The 21,521-nt window shown below is 44.6% G+C and overlaps 1 protein-coding gene across 3 annotated transcripts in view; it reads right to left on the bottom strand.

Annotated features, from left to right (window-relative positions):
* cntnap2a (contactin associated protein 2a) overlaps positions 1–21,521 on the bottom strand; it is a 342,082-nt gene that overhangs the window by 72,928 nt on the left and 247,633 nt on the right. For all 3 annotated transcript variants that reach the window (XM_077012789.1, XM_077012790.1, XM_077012791.1), the window contains exons 14-15: positions 17,248–17,404; positions 15,041–15,168 (exon numbers count right to left, since the gene is read on the bottom strand). In XM_077012789.1, coding sequence (XP_076868904.1) covers positions 15,041–15,168; positions 17,248–17,404 — 285 coding nt within the window. The remainder of the gene's footprint in view (positions 1–15,040; positions 15,169–17,247; positions 17,405–21,521) is intronic.

The following is a 21,521-nucleotide window of genomic DNA, read 5'->3' as shown; positions in this document are numbered from 1 at the left end:
TTTCTGCAAGTGTAGATTTTTAACATTGGCTCCATCCGAAATTCCATACTTCCCTCCTATACAGTACGCCAAAGCAGTATGCGATAAAGAGTAGTATGTCTGAATACATAGTATGCAGTAAGTGAAAAGGACCCAGATCTGCGATTGCAGCACACTGTCCATGATTCAACTGGAACATTTAACTATGATCGTGTGACGTAATATGTCATATGACATGGGTAATATGGCAAACGTAGTATGTCCGAGGTTGTATGCATACTTCCCAGTCGCCTACTGAAGGAACGTACTGCTCCAATGGTTGAACAGAATGTACTGCATTGAAATCTAGTGCGTACTTCTCAAGTACGTAATTTCTGATTGAGTCCCTGTTTTGCCACTAAATTGATTGACTAATAGGAAAACTATTTCTTATCAAATCAAAGAGCAAGTTTGATTTATCCAATCACAACACTGAGTGGGTGAGGTCATTTAAAGGTTTTGAAAGCAGTTGTACAATGGATATCATCAGAGTGATTCCCTTTAGATGCAGTAGAGGAGAAGCAGGTGAGTTTAATGTTTGTTAATACGTTGTACCAAGTATACTGTTAGTATAAAAAAAATATGGAATATGGAAAAATAGGAAAATATGGAAAATAGGAATATGGCAGCTTGACTGTCATGCTAACTCTCGGTAGCCCAAGAGTGTAGAACTTATTTACATTCACAGTACACAGTTCTGCACACTTGACATTTTGCAAGTGTCATTTTTACACATGTAAAATAATTTAAATTTATTCATTTTTCCACATTTGTGAAATAGAATTTATAATATTTTTGTTTCACATTTGCACATTCCAATTCATTTGTGGATTTTCGTTGTATTTGTACGTAGATCATAAACTGCCAGTTTCACAACGTTGGTGAATATTGCTTCACAAAATCAAAATCATTTTGACCCCTTTTTGATTCTTCAAGATTCCCGAAGATTTTTTTTCTGCAGAAGATCTTGACAAATGTAGCAGTGTTGGACCCTTTAACAAATGTAGTGGTGTTACTACAGGGCACTTAACAAATGTAGTGGTGTTACTACAGGGCCCTTAACAAATGTAGTGGTGTTACTACAGGGCCCTTAACAAATGTAGTGGTGTTACTACAGGGCCCTTAACAAATGTAGTGGTGTTAGGGCCCTTAACAAATGTAGTGGTGTTACTACAGGGCCCTTAACAAATGTAGTGGTGTTACTACAGGGCCCTTAACAAATGTAGTGGTGTTGCTGCAGGGCCCTTAACAAATGTAGTGGTGTTACTACAGGGCCCTTAACAAATGTAGTGGTGTTACTACAGGGCACTTAACAAATGTAGTGGTGTTACTACAGGGCCCTTAACAAATGTAGTGGTGTTACTACAGGGCCCTTAACAAATGTAGTGGTGTTACTACAGGGCACTTAACAAATGTAGTGGTGTTACTACAGGGCCCTTAACAAATGTAGTGGTGTTACTACAGGGCCCTTAACAAATGTAGTGGTGTTGCTGCAGGGCCCTTAACAAATGTAGTGGTGTTGCTGCAGGGCCCTTAACAAATGTAGTGGTGTTACTACAGGGCCCTTAACAAATGTAGTGGTGTTAGGGCCCTTAACAAATGTAGTGGTGTTACTACAGGGCCCTTAACAAATGTAGTGGTGTTGCTGCAGGATCCTTCAACTAAATGGTTCTTTTACACAGCCAGCATAAGTCATTTAAGAAAGAAAAGTATGATGAGATGTTAAACAGTGAGATGCTGGCAATGGACCAGTGGAAGAACTGAAAGTGAGTCTGCCAGCTTCACAGATGTTACTTGGCTGGCACAAACACATCTATCATTTTAACATTCCAAATAAAAGCCAACAAGCCCCTCTCCCACCTGCTCCAATCTCTACTCCATCTCCCCTTCTGCCCTAGCTGCACCACACCCAGCCGCTACACCCCATTTCACTGTCACCATCCGCCGACCTCCACTTTCCTCCTCTGTCTTCCAGACCAAGAAAGTCTTCTTGCTGAGATCCTTGGGTGTCAGATGCCCTATGCAGCGAACAGATAAAATAAAGGGCATATAAAAGGTAGTGCAGGAAAATCACATGTTGACACTAATCTCCTCTCCTTTTGTGTTCTTCCAGCAAAGTGCTCATATGCTGTGACATCATTCCACAAGCAGAAGCTGCTTCTGACTCACAGCCCCCCCCCCGCCCACCCCCACCACCAGCCCACACTCCCCACCACCACTCCACCCCCCCACCATCACTAAACCCCACCCACCCCCCGTCCCCACAATCCTCCCTCACTGCGGATGAGTGTGCTACCTTCTTCAATGAAAGGATGAACAAAACCTGCCAATCCTTTCCTCCTGACGCTTCTTCTAAACAACAGAACTCATCACCTCCTTTCACTGCCTTCACAAATTTTCCCCACAGAAGGAATCCAGCAACTTATCTTCCAACAACTGACCCTACCACCTGTCCTTTAAAACCCACCCCTTCCACACTACTCCAGTGCATCTAGCGAGACCTGCTTGCCTTCATCACATCCATCTGAGGGCCTTCAAAACAGCCAGGATCAAACCCTTCCTGAAAACACCTCCTACGGACCTTTCATATCCAGGACTTTCTGTATCTCACAGCAGCCTTCAGTGCGCTCAACCACAAGACCCTTCTGTCCATTCTCACCAGTCTGGAGATTAACTTACCCTGAGGGCCAGTCATATTATATGACATTAAGGGGATCCACATCTACTCTATATGGACTCTGGTGCCCCACAAAGCTGAGTGCTTGGTCCTCTCCTGGTCTCTCCTTCTATACCTGTTCTCGTTGTGAAGTTATATCCTTGCATGATTTCTCCTACCACTGCTATGCTGATGATACTCAACTGATTCTCTCCTTTCCGCTGTTTGACACTCAGGTTCCTGTTCGAATGTTGGCAGGCCTACAGCCAGACATCTCTTCATGGATGGCAGCTCATCACTTGAAGCTAAGTCTCAGCAAGACTGAGCTGCCCTGTATTGCTGGAGATGCCTTCAGCCTCAAGTATTACTTGACTTGAAGTACACAGAGGAGATATATGTTGGTACTGTTCTCTATGCTGGTGTTCCCTATGCTGGCACAATCTTCTCCTGGTCTACTGGATTATTTTCCACCTGAGTCAGGGCATTTCATCCTGAACACTGACCTCTTTATTGTCACAGAGAGTATCAAACACTTTTGCAAGTCACTCTAAATGCTGTAAATGTAAATATGCATGTTGGATTGGGCACATACTGTATGTATCACGGTTTTTAAATTCTTTTAAATTCTTATTTAAAAGAAGAATTCCATTTTGTGGAACTATACATTTCATTCAACATCACTCCAATATGATCTATAATGTTAAAGTCTGTACTGAGTAGTACTGGGTAGATTTGATCTGTGTTTGAGATCACTTTGTAAGCAGCACAGATGCTGTTTGTCTTACATGCCCCTGAGGAGCAAGAAAGCACATGACCAAAGCAAAGATAACATGGCTGTCCTGAGCACTAATCTGCTCCCAGATATCACTCCCAAAAGTAGAATCTGTAGTTTATTTGTGTTTTGTTCCAGACCAATTTACCATCCATGGGGCTTATGAACTGGTGCACGGTTCACAGTGACAACATATGTTTAGCCTAAATGACAAGGAACGGATGTAGAAGAATCCTGAAAATGACGTTCATTGACCAGCTGTCCTACTGTGCTTTGGCAATCCCTCCTCAGCAATGATACCGAAGTTCCAGATCTATACCTATCGCAGATTACCACGCCAGTTCTGGCAGGGAAATCTGTTAGGGAAATATGTGAAACTTCAATTTGTTTTGAATGAGTGTGAACACAATTACAGAGTGGCGTTTTCAGTGTTTGTGTGTAGGAAATTTTGTAATGAAGTTGTTTGTAATGAAGGTGTGTTGAAGTGACACAGAGGATATGCGGTATAAAATTGAATATATCTCCTTTTTTCAAGCGTAAACAATATTATGTGTAAAACAAAAAGTTCTTCTCTGTCAATACAGAGTGCAAATAGTGCAAACAAAACCTGACCAAGTATGTCACTGAATTTGCTGCAACTACACTGCCATGTTCATTTTGAAGAATATTAACATGTCCACATATTAGAATATTAGCATCCCCACACTGCTCCCGATATCCTTCGCTGTTTCAACTTGCCAAAGCCCCGTTCTGTCCCTGCTACCTTTGTTCAAGTGAGATATGTTGATCTGAGTACTGAGCTGTGGTGCTGCTGTAAATGTCTCTGCATCCTGCTCGTATTAGTCGCGGTGTACGGCAAAATGCTGCCAAACAAACGATTTGAAAGTGGTGGGGGCATCTTCAATAGTAATACCTGTATTTTCCAACGTCATTCTGGCTGCTTGCTGGATCACAAATCCCGCGAGACAGATTTTTAAGGTGACGAGAAATATCGGCGAGTTACATCTCGCGAGATCTCGTGATACGAGATCTCGTCACATCCCTACTGGTTAGCTAGCTCTGCTCCACTGTTTTGATCCAGTATAGTGATTAGTGCCTTGTCTTATGTGATCTGATCTTTGGTCTGTATCTGGATGGCCCTCTGCTCCTCCTGTTGTACAAGTGCATGTGTGCTCATTGCAGGTCCTGGCCTCAGGGATATAGTGCATGTCTGAACTTATTGATTTTTTTCTTCTTTCTATCTTGAAAAATCTCAGTCAGAGGACCTTAGGGAGGGAGGCATAATTCTCTTTTTACAATTGTGAATCGGAGCATTAAAGCCCTCATTTATGGTTTTGTTATTAAAAATTAATTGAATAACAAGCCATACATGAACTGTGGACAAGATTTTTTTTAAGAATCTGTCAACATGGAAACAGGAGATGTTAAAGAAGGCATCTGGGTGAAACAATGAATAATCTTAGATTTTGGGACTGTTTTATCTGGCATATTTAGCATTTAGGTAGAAAGGATCACAGCTTACCATTTTGCCTAACCCTGCCAGCCCTAAAGGGTCCACCGATGAGCTGTGGTTGAACCATGTTAAAATAGTACTTCTAGATCTTGCAAGGCTCAGAGTTAAGGTTGCTGGCATAAGGCACCTCAGCTGTGTGCTGTAAAACCGCCTCAGTGAACTTGTGCACAAACCGTTTCAATTCCGATGAACACAAAACTCTGGGGTAAATGTCAGGAAACAAGAACATCTCCCCAACCAGTGGTCTTTTGCATGGGTACCACTAGATCTCAGCTGCCTCAGCGAAACACAGACCCTAGCTTGCGCAAATACTCAGTTTGCAACACAACACATCCGGGATGCGACTCTAGACTGTGTGCGTGAGGAGACACATCCCAAAATCATCCTGTAGGTAAGAGTTTTAATCCCAATCGCACCGCATGGAGCCACCTAGGACCCAAATAGTGATCTGCTTCCCCACTGGTTTAACGGCAGAACTCTTGCTACAGCAGACAAACACACCACGGGTGTGCTGGTCCACCTCCACCTGGGGCCTGGCACTCCTCAGTCGTCTGGCCAGATGGATGGATGGCCAGACGTCTCACTCATCTGGCCCACAACCTACACCTACACCCACACCCACACCTACACCCACAACTTACACACAACCTACACATACACCCACAACCTACACCTACACCCACAGCCTACACCTACACCCACACCCACACCCACAACTTACACACAACCTACACATACACCCACAATCTACACACACAACTTACACCTACACCCACAACCTACACACACAACCTGTATAAGTACACCCACAACCTACACACACAACCTACACCCACAACCTACACATACACTCACAACCTACACCCAAACCTACATGCACAACCTACATACACAACCTACACCCACAACCTACACCTACACCCACACCTACACCCACACCTACACCTACACCCACACCTACACCCACACCTACACCCACACCTACATCCACAACCTACACACACAACATATATACGTACGCCCACACCTACACCCACACCTACACCTACACCTACACCCACACCTACACCCACACCTACATCCACAACCTACACACACAACATATATACGTACGCCCACACCTACACCCACACCCACAACCTATATACATACACCTATACCCACAATCTACACACACAACCCACATCCTACTCCCACAACCTACACATACACCCACACCTACACCTTACACATACCCCCACAACCTACACCCACAACCTACATGTACACACACACCTAAACCCACAACCTACACAAATGACCTACCTACCTTTAACCACATCTATACCCATACTCACCAAAGGCTTTGTTGATTGAGAACAGCAATTCATGAGTGATGACACCCTCAGTACAGGTTCAAAATACCAGCTGTAAATTGGAATATTCATAACTATGGGTATTTATACTTTCATCCTTTCTGCTAATTAGACGCTCAACCCAATCTGTGCCCAAATGGAACAGTGCATCACTCTACATGGCATCACTGAGAAACCCCACGGAGACAGACACAGCCGGAGGAAAACGCACCAGCTACCCTCCCAGAGCTGCTGGAGTAGATGCACATCGTTCCCAGCCTCAGAGCTGGAGGTCTGGAGGTCTGGACATCCTCCGTCACCCCTGTCCCCTCCACCTCCTAGACCTCAATTTCAATGCAAAGTCCACAGAGACCTGGCATGCAGACACCATGTTTCATTGGAGAGAGGGACAAAAGACACACACACACACACACACACACACACACACACACACACATGCACAAATGAGCACACAGACATGCACACACATGAGCACACACACACACACACACACACACACACACACACACACACACACACACACACACACACACACACACACACACAGAAGGTATGATATGATGACAAGACTAAAGGCAGAAGGCCAGCAGAAAAAGCATGAACTGAATGGTTTCCTTGTAGGCCTGACCAGGTCTATCCCTCTCTCCCTCTCTCCCTCCCTCCCTCTCTAAGTCTCTCCCTCTCCCTTCCTCACCCTCTCTAAGTCTCTCCCTCTACATCTCTCTCTCTTCCTCTCCCCCTCTTCTTCTCTAACTCTCCCCCTCTCTCACTCTACATCTCTCCCTCTCCCCCACTCTTTCCCTCTCTCTCTCTCTCCATCCCTCTATTCCTCTCTCTCCCTTTATCAAGGGTAAAGGATTAGCAACGACGCACATAAGCAGATGTGTTTCTCACGATTACTTTTGCTGCCCGGGACTGGGGACTGTATAAAATGGCTATGATCTCTAGATCTGTCACTCCACAGAGGTGTAAATTATAGCTGCTACTGCATGCGATCTAGAGTCTTTCTTTTCTAATTTTCAAACCCAATGTACTAGAATACAAAAACAACAATGTTGCCTGTCCAAACCCACACAGACTAGGGGGTCTTTTCTCCTTCTCCTCCGCAGGTCTCAGCACAGTTTTGTTCATTGTCAGAACGCAATAAAACCAGCTGCTGTTTTGAACCACTCTTGTATTTAGACAATTAAACAGAAGAGCAGGGGTCTTTGCTGGCTCCGGCCCTGCTGTATTAGCTCACAATCAATCAGTGGAGTTCATGGATTGAAACAAGAAACAATAATAGAGAAACCTCTGGTTTCAAATGGCTCATGATGACTGACGCAGACCTGCAGTTCAAACAGCTGTTCATCTGGTGGTTCTGGCTCAGCTGCACGGCTGGATTTTCACGGCTTTGCGATGCACAAACACGTGCTGGTAAATGCGCCTGGTCTGTGCTATGACCTTACCGGCCAGTACCATTCTAATTCCCAATGTGTTGATGCTTGGACCCTGTATGTATGTACATACTAAATGTGCCTTTCAATCCCTTAGATTTGACACTGACGGCAAAATGAAACCCAATCTGTTCATAATGGTTAAATTTTTTTGCTGGTATTTGTTGACCATTGAGTGTTATGATATACGTACTTTTTTAATTTCAGCATATTTTTAAAAGAATGGCCCAAAAAACACCACCTGTTTTCAAAATCCCTTCAAACTCACTTTTCTACACACAGACTGTTCTACACATGACAAACAAGAAATGTGAATCTGTTCACATAGCAAATTGGAACTCTATTGGCATTCAATACTCCTACATATTTCATTGACATCTCACTCCTTTTTGTGATATAGGCATGTAAATTGGAGAATGTCTTTTGTGACAATCACACATCTTTATATTGTATATACAGTACATGTGACAGCATCACAATTTATGGTTTATGTAAAACGATTATACATAGTCCTATATTAACGCCTTCCCCATATTATCCCATCCACTGTAGAAATACTCACTCCCATTTATGTAACTGTATCACAAATATGAGAGACTGGGTTGGTCTGAAAAACCCAGGTAAAAAGTCAAAGACAAAAAGTAGCAAATGGTGTTTTTGGTCTATCAGACCAAATGTGTTGACAGCAGATACTAAGATAAAAGTATCTGAAAAAGAGATAATCAGGAGATCACGAGCAGGTTAACTGAGATGGCCCACTGCTTTTTGGTGTGTGAAAATATTGAAAAAAGTGTTTTATGTTAAGAAATATGTTCTGACCCCAGCATTCAGCGTTTGTTACTCATTATGAGGGTTACTAATGGTCAGGCTCTGTTATGATCAACCTCGAACTTTCTGTGCTTTTTTCTGCTGGTTCAAGAGTTCTTTTTACTTGTTACTAAATCAAAGAAGTGGTCTTACAGCACTCATATACAAATATATATGCGCACAACTATTTATTCAGCTCGGAGAATCTCACATGAATGTTTCAACACCAAGGCCTTCATTAGCGTGTTTCTCAGTGTGGTGTTACGTGTCACTAGCCTTATCCTGTTGTTACTTGTCACTAGCCTGGTTCTGTTTTTGCTTGTTAGAAACCTTTATCCTGTTTTCTCAAATGCAGATACTTGTCTTTGAACTATAAAGCGCAAGTTAATCTTATGGTTCACAAATTACAAGATCTTTCACCATCCAAAAATGAGCCTTTGTGGTCTCCAAACTCTATTTTTTCATAAAAACAAACAAACAGGGAGACAAAAATATAATCAGGGAGAATGTGTTCTGTTTTGCTATCAGTGCCAAAACTGAACACAGTTTAGAATTTTACTAGAAGTCAATGGGATTGCCGAGAACCTGACACAATATGGCACCTCCAGTGTGTGTGTGTATGTGTGTGTGTGTGTGTGTGTGTGTGTATATGTGTGTTTGTGTACTGATACCCAAGGATTCTGCCCCTACATCAACATGTGATGAGCTGGGAGTGAGAATGGGTTATACTGGCACAGCGTATACTGGGTTATACTGGCAGAGCATATACTGGGTTATACTGGCAGAGGGTTATACTGGGGTTATACTGTCAGAGGGTTATACTGGAATATACTGGCAGATAGCTGAGCGAATACACTCAAAAACTTGCAAAGAAAGGGGTGAAGGAGTCTGTTGCTGCCAAGAATATTGAAATTAATATTAAATATGCATGCTGTGTCATCTCTGTGTGACATCAGCAGCTGGGATGAAAGGCAGGAGCCAAAGCCCTGGTGGCCCCTGCTGCCCCCTACAGGATGGGAGAGGAAGCCAGGAGTCAATGCCAGGTGCCCTGATGAGACACAGTAATTGGGTCTCCTTCTGAGCTGCCCTCTGAGATGACCCAAGAACACAAGGGGGTGTTTGTGTGTATATATTTGTGCATGCTGTTGTGTGTGAAATATTTCTATTCATTCTCAGCCACTGGTCGTTTCAGGAACACGTGTTGACCTTTAGGGCTTAAGGAGAGAAAGCAAAACAGAAGTGAACTGTGAGGTTACCAGGGGGGGAAAAAGTGAGCTGGACTCACGTGTTCACGTGTGCTGCAGAGGACACGCGCTGACGTGGCCCTCCCCTCCTCTAATGTAAACCACCTTTCACAAGCCCCAAAGGTCAAGAACATCATTTGGGCTTCTGACTTTCAAAAGTTCTGCAAACTCTAGTGATGATCTAATATAGTAAAAAAGGAAATGTATTTTTGTTCCAGTGGTGAAAGTTCAATATCTCTTAACCAGATCACATTTACATATTCTTCATATACACCTAAAAAGGCATGTTTGGTTTGCTAATAAAGATAATAGATAACAAGTAATATAAAAACATCAATATTAAAATATCAATATTCCATGTTCAGCATATCAACAACGTTAGGAAGATCTCAAATTGACTCACTATACTCCAAAAGAACTTTCTTTGAACTTTTACATGCTGATATCATGTAGTTGATAGGACAGCCCTGCCCACAAACAGTAGGATAATAGGGGACTTAAACAAACCCAAACACTGCTTATAATGCCATTCACTGCTTATGACCCCAAACACTGCTTATAAGGCCATTCACTGCTTATGACCCCAAACACTGCTTATAATGCCATTCACTGCTTATGACCCCAAACACTGCTTATAATGCCATTCACTGCTTATGACCCCAAACACTGCTTTTATAACCACAAACACTGCTTCCAAAAACACTGCTTATGGCTACAAACCCTATGAATTTTTGGGTGTCAAATTTCATACTGGCAATCTATTGCACTGCAGAGTTTATTTCCACTACATTTGGTTCTAAAATTCTGGTGTTACTGAAGGCCTTTAATTAACACCATCAGGGGAATTAGTTTAGGGGTCTGAATCAAACTCAGCAGGGTATCACACTGGGACACACGTTCCTGTGTTCAACCCAAACATCTTTATTTTCTCTGTGATATTTTGTTTTAAAGCATTAGCAAGCCTAACGAACCGGAAGGTTTTTGGAGAGAGGGGTTAAGCTCATAAAATGTTTAATTCTGGGTCTGGCCATCATGACGTCTAATGCTATGAGCTCAGTTCGCATAATTCACTTAGGGATTCCAGTCTCAGTAGAGCACTGTTTACCAAGCTGGCTACGCTATGCTGCTTCTCCATCATTTAACCAGATGGGACAGGCAGCAAGTTTACCAGATGGCACTCATACAAATGACTGTCGGACGAGGGGTCATTAAAACGCACTTACTCATAGCATTGTGTGGTGCGGGCGCAGAATAGTTTTAGACTGTTCATCGTGCGTTTGCTTTCATTCATAACGCCACTTGACCTTCAGCGAGGTCCGATGTAGAAGGAAGTTAATGATCAAACTGAAATCTGAGTGCGTCAGAATGGGGAAACTGTTGGGAAATGGGCCGTGGCGATATTACCTGTGACACAAACCATTGCATTTAACATTGCAATATTTTTCATTGTATTGTTGTTATTTAGAAATATTGATAATATGGTTGCTGTTGTAAAAAGCAGGGATTACTTTAACATCACAGCGCAAGAGAATTTAGGATTTACCCCAGCATAACACAACTGGCCAAGTCATGGGGTAATTACCAATTGCCTTCATGAGTTCACTTGGGTTAGACAGCTGTGGTATAGACAAGGCGTGTTAATGCAGACGTCCAACTCTATCCCCTTTCCCTCTAGCTCAGTCTCTCTCCTTCTCTCTCTCTCTCTCTCTCTCTCTCTCTCCCCCCCTGAGTTAAACAAGTGAGATGACAGATGGAACCATAGTTCCTCTGCCACTGAGTTCTCTCTCTGAGTTATGTTTGATTTTTAAATTATGAAGCTGTCGCCTATTATCACAGACGCCTCTGTCTAACCTGGCTGGGCGCATGTCAGCAGGGCTTCTTTCTGCAGAAGCCTTCTGGCATCTCTCTCCACCAGAAGCACGGAGGAGAGGAGTGGAGAGTTTTACATTACACGTAGTGGCATCCACACGTCTGCAGATTTCAGGGTGTACCCACATGCAGCAAAACAGACAAACCTTTCACACGGCTCTTCCACTCGGAGTGCAAGAGTTTATTACAGTGAAAAGGGCTGTCATAAAGGCAAGAGAGCTGACTGTGTGTGTGTATGTGTGTGTTCAAAATGAAAGTAACCCACACACACACACAATCACACACACACAAACACACATGCACTCTTTAAGCTAGTTATTTTAAGGGTTTTCTCGTAGATGGAACTGGAGAAGTTTCCAGAATATGCCACAAATTGTTGACAGGCTTGTTATAAAAAAAAGAAAGAAAGAAAAAGCAAAACCGTGGCAGGATGTGGAGAAACTGGCAGCTGGCGTGGTTGTGGCTGACGTACGGGAGGAAACTGAAACCTTACGAAGACGCACAAACAAATGTGTCAGCTCTCCACATTTTTAGACATGGCATTAATTCCTAAAGGTATCCCATCAGCTATCACAATCATTTCTTCAGTGTACAGAACCTTAAAAACCATGTTACATTGTATGCCTGTCATAAATATTTTAAGGGCAGCATCCACAGTTCAGAGTTGAACGTGTTATTCTTTGCTGGCTAAAGCTTGGAGTGGTAAATGCTTCGGAAAGACAGTTATGAGGAAAGTGTGTGTGTGTGTGTGTGGGGGGGGGGGGGGAGCTAATGATACAGTACATGCAATCAATCACAGACAATACAGCGTGCCATTCTAATTCTCTCTCAGGAGCGAACAGAAGGCTGAGAGTGATATTTTACAAAGTGACATTTTCACAGAGGACAGTGGCGGTTCTATTAAACGCTCACCCTTACTTTAATTTACCCAGTACAGATGAGGTTGCGATACTGGGAATGAAAGAAAGCGCTATCTATCATTGTTTGGGCCGTGGCTGTAAGATCCAATCAGAGGACAGGGGGATGTCCATAGACTCCGCCTCCACTGTCAATCACATGACAAATCCCCATGCACATCCTTATTAAAAAACGATTAGAGGATCTGAGGGCAAGAGAGCAAAAACGACCAATTTTCACTTTTTTTCCTTTCTTGTTTCACCGTGTGAGGTGTTAGAGGCCGCAGGCGTCCCTGTTAGGCAGGCGGGAAGTGACCGAACTCTTGTCTTATTCCCCCGCTCAGTCTGCCAGAGTTGAAGGGAGTAAATAAGATGTCTCAAACACAGACACCTTCCTTCAGCACACACCCCACGCACCTCCTCACACTAATTATGATTGAGACCTTGATAACTAATTAGGCAACATCTTCTAATGAAGCCCTTACCGTTCACTGACTATAATGGGGAAGAACAAGTTCTGAAACTGGATGTTTCTTGTCTGGGGAAAAGTATTTTTTTGGTGTTGAGTAGAATTCATTAGAATTCAAGTTCTAATTTGAGCCATGTCTTGACACTACAGAATACAATAAAAATGAGTAAACTGTACAGAAATGGTCCATGTAACCATAAGAATAAGTCCAATTCCTTTCTAATCAAAGCGCGATAATATCTAGACTGACCTAGAACACATTGCTAACAGGGACTAATACAATATTTTTGTAATTTGAGACAGAAACTCCAATTAGTGCTGTGACTCGCTTAGATATGAAAAGTCCAGATATATCGCAACTTCATTATTCATGAGAGCTTTATTCAAAATTTAAGCCTTATCAGTCACTCCAAGAAGCTCTTCAGATGTAAAAATGTCTAACACGTAATGAGATGTGTGTAACAGATTTCACATCTGAAGGCACCACACCCTACACTTTCATTTGTAAGTTCTACCCACAGCTAGACTAATAACACAGGATGGGTATTATGTTCTTTTATTGCTAATACAGTTATCTATTTCAATTCATCTGCAACGCAGCCAGTCCACAGAAACATAATACCCATCTCAGGAACATCCACGTGCCACATGTGAGTCATTATTACATACATTACATCATTAATTGTTTGTTGATGTTATTCCAACTCTCATTTATGGAAATTAATTATTTTTCACTGCAACTGTATACTGGAGTTGCTACATATAAGGCCATATCAGTGGACTGATGACAAAGCACATGTCAAAATTAAAACAGACACAAACTATCCGGCTAATTGCACTTATTAAATGGTGCTGGTGGGTTTTACATTAAACTAAAACATCAATAAAGCAGATCTGATGGTTAAGCATTACAAAACGAGTTCATATCTCATCAGCGCAATGAGGCTAATATGCTTAAAAGAGTCTGATGTAACCAGCAGGTCTACAACCAACTTATCAGACTTCAACATGCAGTCATTAGACGAACTGCGTTAACACCATCTGAGATCATCAGGCAGTCATGTTCTGAAAAAAAAAACAGACTATTTTCACAGAATGAAACAGGCTGATGTATTTAATGAAAACTGATTACTGATGTTCAGTAATAGGGCCTCAGGTTGTTAACGTCGTTAAGTTCTGATGTCCTGAGCCACAGGTGTGGAGGGAGAGAGAGACGTGGGGTGTGGTTCTCCATGGGAAGGCTGCCTGCGCTCTTCCCAAACAGGTGATTGTAATCAAATGCACCTGATCTAAGTTAGAAGCTAGCTGCAATTAAGAAGAATAACGAGGCGTGAACGTCCATGGTTTCAGCAGGTGCTGGTGGTGGGCTGGGGTAGTGTTGCTAGGAACAGCGTCTGGCTGGGGGTAGTGTCGATAAGCACGGCACCTGATGCCTCGTGCTTTCTGCCTGGTGACTGCGGTTTGGAGCTTCAGACTGTTGTGACTGTCACTGAAGACAAGGGAGCTGTTTAAAAGGTCTCTACAGCATCGTGTCTTCATTGGTGTGGGGAAGGTGTTTGGTGAGGTTCTGAATGGGCTAATTGAGGACCCGAGGAAGGTGTGTGTACCTCTGATGTACGCTTGTGTGTCACCACAAAATGTCATAATGTTCACTTTGACCCTGGCTGTGGAAGATGTTGTTATAAAAGATCTAAAATTCCTGCGGGCGATGGTGTTGCTGGAGTGGCCCTTGCAGGGCCGGGCCCCCTCCTGAGCTGAAACGGGAATTTGTCTGACGGCATGTGAAGAGGATCATAGTTTGGACACATTTTCTTGCAAGGAGAAAGACAAAGAGCTGGCTAAAGCGTACGCATGCCTCGCCTTAATCAGGCCCGGTTCTGGAGCCTAGAGCAGGAACTCAAGCATGCATCTGGCTTTTTCACACAGTTATCTAATTTGAATACTAATTCTGAGCAATTTCATATCGGCACAGACTTGAAAATTGCATTCTGAGAAATGGACTCACGGTCTCCTTGACAACGCAGAGGTCCGACAGTCAGTTTGGCCTCTGATCCGGGTCGATTTGTGTCCCCAACAGCCACCTGGCTCACAGGTAAGTGGTCCTTATACACGAGGAGTCCTGCGTCCTCTCGCCTGTAAAGCAGGAAAAGGCCAGTTCAGTGCAGCTCTCAACACGGCGAGACAAGCAGGGTATCGCTGACTTCATCAGACACCAGGACTAAAAATGGGACCCAAGACTGTGGAAGGGTACAACTTTTTTTAATCGCTGCCCAAAACCATCCCTCAACATCTCTCGCCGCCATGGTTACTCCGGCTCCATGGTTACTCCAGCTCCATGGTTACTCCGGCTCCATGGTTACTCCGGCTCCATGGTTACTCTGGCTCCATGGTTACTCCGGCTCCATGGTTACTCCGGCTCCATGGTTACTCCGGCTCCATGGTTACTCCGGCTCCATGGTTACTCCGGCTCCATGGTTACTCTGGCTCCATGGTTACTCCGGCTCCATGGTTACTCCGGCTCCGTGTCATATCAAGTGCCCCCAATCACAGTGTTGTAAATGAGAGGCACTCACAGCCCTGGTCCTGGTCTTGGTCCTGGTCCTGTTTTTTTTTGTAAGTGCCCCATATCACACCGCATTAAACGTGCAACATTTGAACCTTCGGTCCTGTTCTAAGCTGCTGCATCACTGCCTGTTTAATGGCACACGGAAAATATGTGCTTCTCAAATATTTCCACAACAGAACAAACATTAACGCATCCCTAATTAGAAGGCGCACAGACAGGCAGTGAAGCGTCATGCGTTTATAAAATACCGCCATCCATTAGAGGCTGGCTAGTCTGTGGAGGAAGCTGTATTACTCTGGGTGAAATGCATTCATGGAATGCATTCATCATGTATAAAGAACGAAAGCAACAAGATTGTAATAGGAACCCTCATCATAATGTCCTAATTTGTATCCATTATACTTGGCTAGCACTGCTTAGTCTTTATGGTAAGCAACTAAAAATGTCTAAATTGCTCAGTTCATCTACACTCTATTTGTGTGTGTGTGTGTGTGTGTGTGTGTGTGTGTGTGTGTGTGTGTGTGTGTGTGTGTGTGTGCCTGCTGGGGAGGAATAACACCTGCCTCATCTGGGTTTTTCATAAGCAACAAAGAAAACAAAGGCAAGTCAACATAATCAGTCTGACAGTTCCCCGCCCTGACCTGAGAGAGCTTCAGGAGAACCTGTCTGGAACTGTGGATGTCGTGCAGAAATTACAGGTGTGATTTTTCCCCCGGAACAAATTAAAGGGTCGAACAGAGACATTTTTCAATGTACACAAAACCATTACAGTAGTGCTGTGTCTGTTAGCCCACAGAGTACCAAGTGTTTGTGACTGACCACAGGGGGGCAAACCACACCACCCCCTTTCCTGAATAGACTCATTAAGTCTTCCTTTCAAACAAAGGCCACACGTTGTGTCTTTTGAAAATACTTTCTTTTTGGTCAGATAAGAGTTATTCTAAACTTTATATTCATGGTACAGAAAATACAAATGTCATTATGTGTTGCGGGACTACAGTAAAATAATACATTCTGGTGTGTAGATTCACAGTTTGATGTTCAGTGAAAGAGAACAGATTCATGTGACTGCAGAGGCGATACCCCCAGGACTGGATCTCTTCTGTGCAACCAGCATGGTCTTTTATTTTATAAATACATATTTTAGACATACATCACTACCCCTGGCCCCATCAGCAGGTGAGCACTCAAACATCATTGATGTGGAATCTACCTGGAATTCTCACTAGGACTTCTTCTCCATCAAAGTCAAAGGTGGGAATCTGGTGAGAATTAAGTCTCTCTGTTATGTATCTCTCTGCTATGACAGGTCCAGAATAAGACGCTCCTTCAGCACACCAATCATCATCATCACTCTACTCCGGACGCTGGACGTCACGCCACGTTCTGCGGAGATGCTAACGATGCTGATAGGCAGTGCGGGAGGACTGCTGACCTCCGGCTGACCTTCTTCTGCGTTCCCCGAGAACGCCACTACGTAACCAAAGGAGAGGAATACAGGGGAAGGCTGGGTCCACGAGAGCCTGTCGTACGAGAGCCTGTCGCACGAGAGCCTGTTGCACGAGAGCCTGTCGCACGAGAGCGTGAACAGGGCAGCACGTGGGTCCGCCACGTTTAGTAGTGAGCTACCCAGCTGTGCTACTCACCACTGCTTCTGGTCCGCATCACAGTTGCAGTGGTATTTGGGGTCAGTGCAGTTGCGCTCGATACCGCAGGCACACTTCTGAACGCCGTGACTGGACCCGCCCCAGTAGAAGTGCTTCTCATTGCCTCTGCCGACCCACCACGTGTATGGAGTGCCATCTGTAACACACACACACACACACACACACACACACACACACACACACACACACACACACACACACACACACACACACACACACACAGTATTAACTACTATAATGAAATAATAATGCTCTTCAGCATGGTGTTGTGCTTATGGAAGCTTGTTATTAGTATTCTGTTGACAGCATTATTTAGTGACCAAAATAAATGAACAACACAGGTAGGAAATATGAAGATGGATCACACGGAGTTGAGAGGCAGATTGAGACAGTTTATCGGCCGGCATAAACTAGAAATGCGCAAATGAAAGTGACTTTCGGCTGTGCAAAATATGTCACCCGCATTTGCATAGTACACCCCATAATGCCCACGGCGACGGCAGGAACGGAACCGGACGACCTCGCTGCGAAAACACACGCAGGAAGGGAAGTGGAGACAGCACACACACACACACACACGCACGCACGCACGCACGCACGCACGCACACACACACACACACACACACACACACACACACGCACACACACACGCACACACACACACAAACGAGGATAAATGCAGAAAAGGCTGCCGAAGGATAAAGCGTGACCACAACATGCCACTCATAAACCTGCGTAATTTAAGCAGCCAAACAATATCAGAGAGCTGGAGGAGGCAGCCCTGTCCCGCGCCCTGTCAGGGGCGGGCGAGCGAACGTCCCGGAATTTCCACATCTGCAGCTTTAATGTCTTTCAAATCTTTACAGCAGGGCGAAGCTGAATGCTGATTATGCACATGCGATATGAAACGACCAAAATGAAGGACACTGGAATTCTTTGGCTCAAGACGAAACTGGGTTCCTCTCTGTCGAGCCACGTCCAGCCCACAGAAAACTGTCTAACTGTGGCAGAAGAGCTTCAGACGCTGGGAGCTCTGCACTCGAATGAAACCGGACTCGAGTGTTCAGGCTTTTTGGATTAAGCAGCTTATATCCAGCAGTTTCCTGCGTACGTTTATTGTACAGGGAATACATATCAAATCATCGTGCTCTTTTCTGCACATTCAAACGGTTCTAAACTTGGATTGTAAAAGAAATATGAGAAGAAATGAACAGCAAATTTAATTTGTAAAATAAAATTCTATGACGTTTTTAAGTCTGCAGTGGTGTTGAGTGCACAGTCCTGGAAAGGAAATGTGACAAACCCAAAATGTCATTTTCTCAATCATAAATAACGCACACACACGCACACGCACACGCACACACACACACACACACACACACACACACACACACACACACACACACACACACACACACACACACACACACACACACACCAGGAGTGTGGTTTGGAGTTAATGCAAATTTTCTAACCAGTGACTTGTTATTGGGGTCATTCAATTTCATTAGTTTGATGCTTTTGTTTGTCTATGGGCTCTGGTCATAAACTGGTCAATCTGTGGTCATACACTGGTCATACTCTGGTCAATCTGTGATCATACACTGGTCACACTCTGGTCATACACTGGCCAATCTGTGGTCATACTCTGGTCATATTCACACTCTATATCTGGTCATCAGCTGAAAGGTGATGGCTCAAAACCCCACAATCCTTTGTGGGAAAACACTGCAGTAATCACATACTGTGAACCAATTATATTCCATCCACATTCTCTGTGCTTTACAGGAACAAGAGGCTAATGACCAAAACCCCCACATCAGTTCAGTTGAGCACAAGGGTCAGGACTTGGTGGCCAGGGAGTGGGTAAAGACTTTTGACCTGACCAAGCCTTCGCCTTCACTAGAACACATTGGTTTTTACAACTTCCAAAACCTGAGAAAGTTTACAGTCTTAATTAACTGAGTCTCTGCACGCCGCGCAGCGTGATAAAGCAGGCGCTCTTTCAACCTGAGGACAGCCGTCTGCTTCCTGACACTCAGTTAGTGGCACCCACACCTGCTTGTCCAAGATGGAAGCCCAAATAAAGAGTTGTGCATTTCTAACAGGTTAGGGTGCAGGAGAACGCTCACAGACAGGCATCCCCTAGGCGCGGAGGCTCACAGACAGACATCCCCCGGGCTGGGACGCTCATAGACAGATAATCCCCCGGGCTCGTACACAGACAGACCAGCAGGGAGGCAGCAAGGGCTGCTGGGATTGGAGAGGGGTGCAGGTGTGCCCAGCGGCCAGATGGCATGCAGGGAGAGCAGGGGCGTGGTGTGGAGGGGCGTGGTGTGGAGGGGCGTGGCTCTGACAGAGGGAGTCAGGCAGAGACGGCGTCTGGTCTACATACAGAGAGGGAGTCAGGCAGAGACGGCGTCTGGTCTACATACAGAGAGGGAGTCAGGCAGAGACGGCGTCTGGTCTACATACAGAGAGGGAGTCAGGTAGAGACGTGTCTGATCTACATACAGAGAGGGAGTCAGGCAGAGACGGGGTCTGGTCTACATACAGAGAGGAAGTCAGGTAGAGACGTGTCTGATCTACATACAGAGAGGGAGTCAGGCAGAGACGGGGTCTGGTCTACATACAGAGAGGGAGTCAGGCAGAGACGGGGTCTGGTCTACATAGTCTACATACAGAGAGGGAGTCAGGCAGAGACTGGGTCTGGTCTACATACAGAGAGAGAGTCAGGCAGAGACGGGGTCTGGTCTACATACAGAGAGAGAGTCAGGCAGAGACGGGGTCTGGTCTACATACAGAGAGGGAGTCAGGTAGAGACGTGTCTGATCTACATACAGAGAGGGAGTCAGGTAGAGACGTGTCTGGTCTACATACAGAGAGGGAGTCAGGTAGAGACTGGGTCTGGTCTACATACAGAGAGGGAGTCAGGTAGAGACGTGTCTGATCTACATACAGAGAGGGAGTCAGGTAGAGACGTGTCTGATCTACATACAGAGAGGGAGTCAGGTAGAGACGTGTCTGATCTACATACAGAGAGGGAGTCAGGTAGAGACTGGGTCTGGTCTACATACAGAGAGGGAGTCAGGTAGAGACGTGTCTGATCTACATATGGTAAGACTCAGTACAACTGGAAGAGATGTTAGTGCTTAAGTCCTGTTCTCTCTTATCCAGTAACTAACTCCTTCCACTCACTCACTCACACACACACACACACACACACACACAAAACCCCCATCCTCATCTCATCCAATATGGAGGGAGATGTCCATTGTAGCAGGAACTACAGAGAGGGTTTGTCTCATTAAGTCCCGGGGCGGATAGCTCTGTCCCTGCTAGTATTATCTCCATGAACCCCCCTCCCCCCACCCGGGTTCGCACTGAGCCCAATCAATCACACCATTTGCTCAGGCCTGGAGCTGTGATTTCCTCCGACCGAGAGAAGGAGCTAGCTTTGTGCCGCGGCGGAGAGCTGAAGAAGGTGAGGAGAAGGCTCAGTTCATCCTTTGTTGCCAGAATGTGCTTTTATCCCACACTCATTCAGCTCACACATTCAGATGTAAATGGGGCCCTGCTCGCAGACACGGCACTGGCTCCGTGACAGGTTTGTTGTCTTTCACACGCGTGTTTGTGAGAATGCAAGATCGTGTTTGGAATTAACATATAATAGCTGGGAGGTGAGGATCCGCTCTCAGGTCATGTGAGAAGAATAACAATTTTTGGTTTTACCAACAAAACCCAGATCCCACTGGGGAAAATGGGCTGTCCAAGGACCCTCTTGTCTCATGGGTGTGTCTGTCTGTGATGTCCCACTGAACAATTTTATAAACTCAAGCTTCATGTCCAACTGTGTGGATTAAGCTCTGCCTTTTTCATTCTTCTTCTCTGGAGCTGGAGATGCATTAGGGATTCCTTGGTACGGATGCTGTGGTATGAATGCTGTGGTATGAGTGCTGTAGTATAGATGATGTAGTATGGATGCTGTAGTATGGATGCTGTGGTATGGATGCTGTACTATAGATGATGTAGTATGGATGCTGTAGTATGGATGCTGTAGTATAGATGCTGTAGTATGGATGCTGTAGTGTGGATGCTGTGGTATGAGTGCTGTAGTATAGATGATGTAGTATGGATGCTGTAGTATAGATGCTGTAGTATGGATGCTGTGGTATGAATGGTTTAGTATGGGTGCTGTAGTATGGATGCAGTAGTATGGATGCTGTGGTATGAATGGTTTAGTATGAATTTA

Source organism: Brachyhypopomus gauderio, chromosome 7 (assembly GCF_052324685.1).
Source record: "Brachyhypopomus gauderio isolate BG-103 chromosome 7, BGAUD_0.2, whole genome shotgun sequence".
NCBI lineage: Eukaryota > Metazoa > Chordata > Actinopteri > Gymnotiformes > Hypopomidae > Brachyhypopomus > Brachyhypopomus gauderio.
This window is presented reverse-complemented; position numbering and strand designations above follow the sequence as displayed.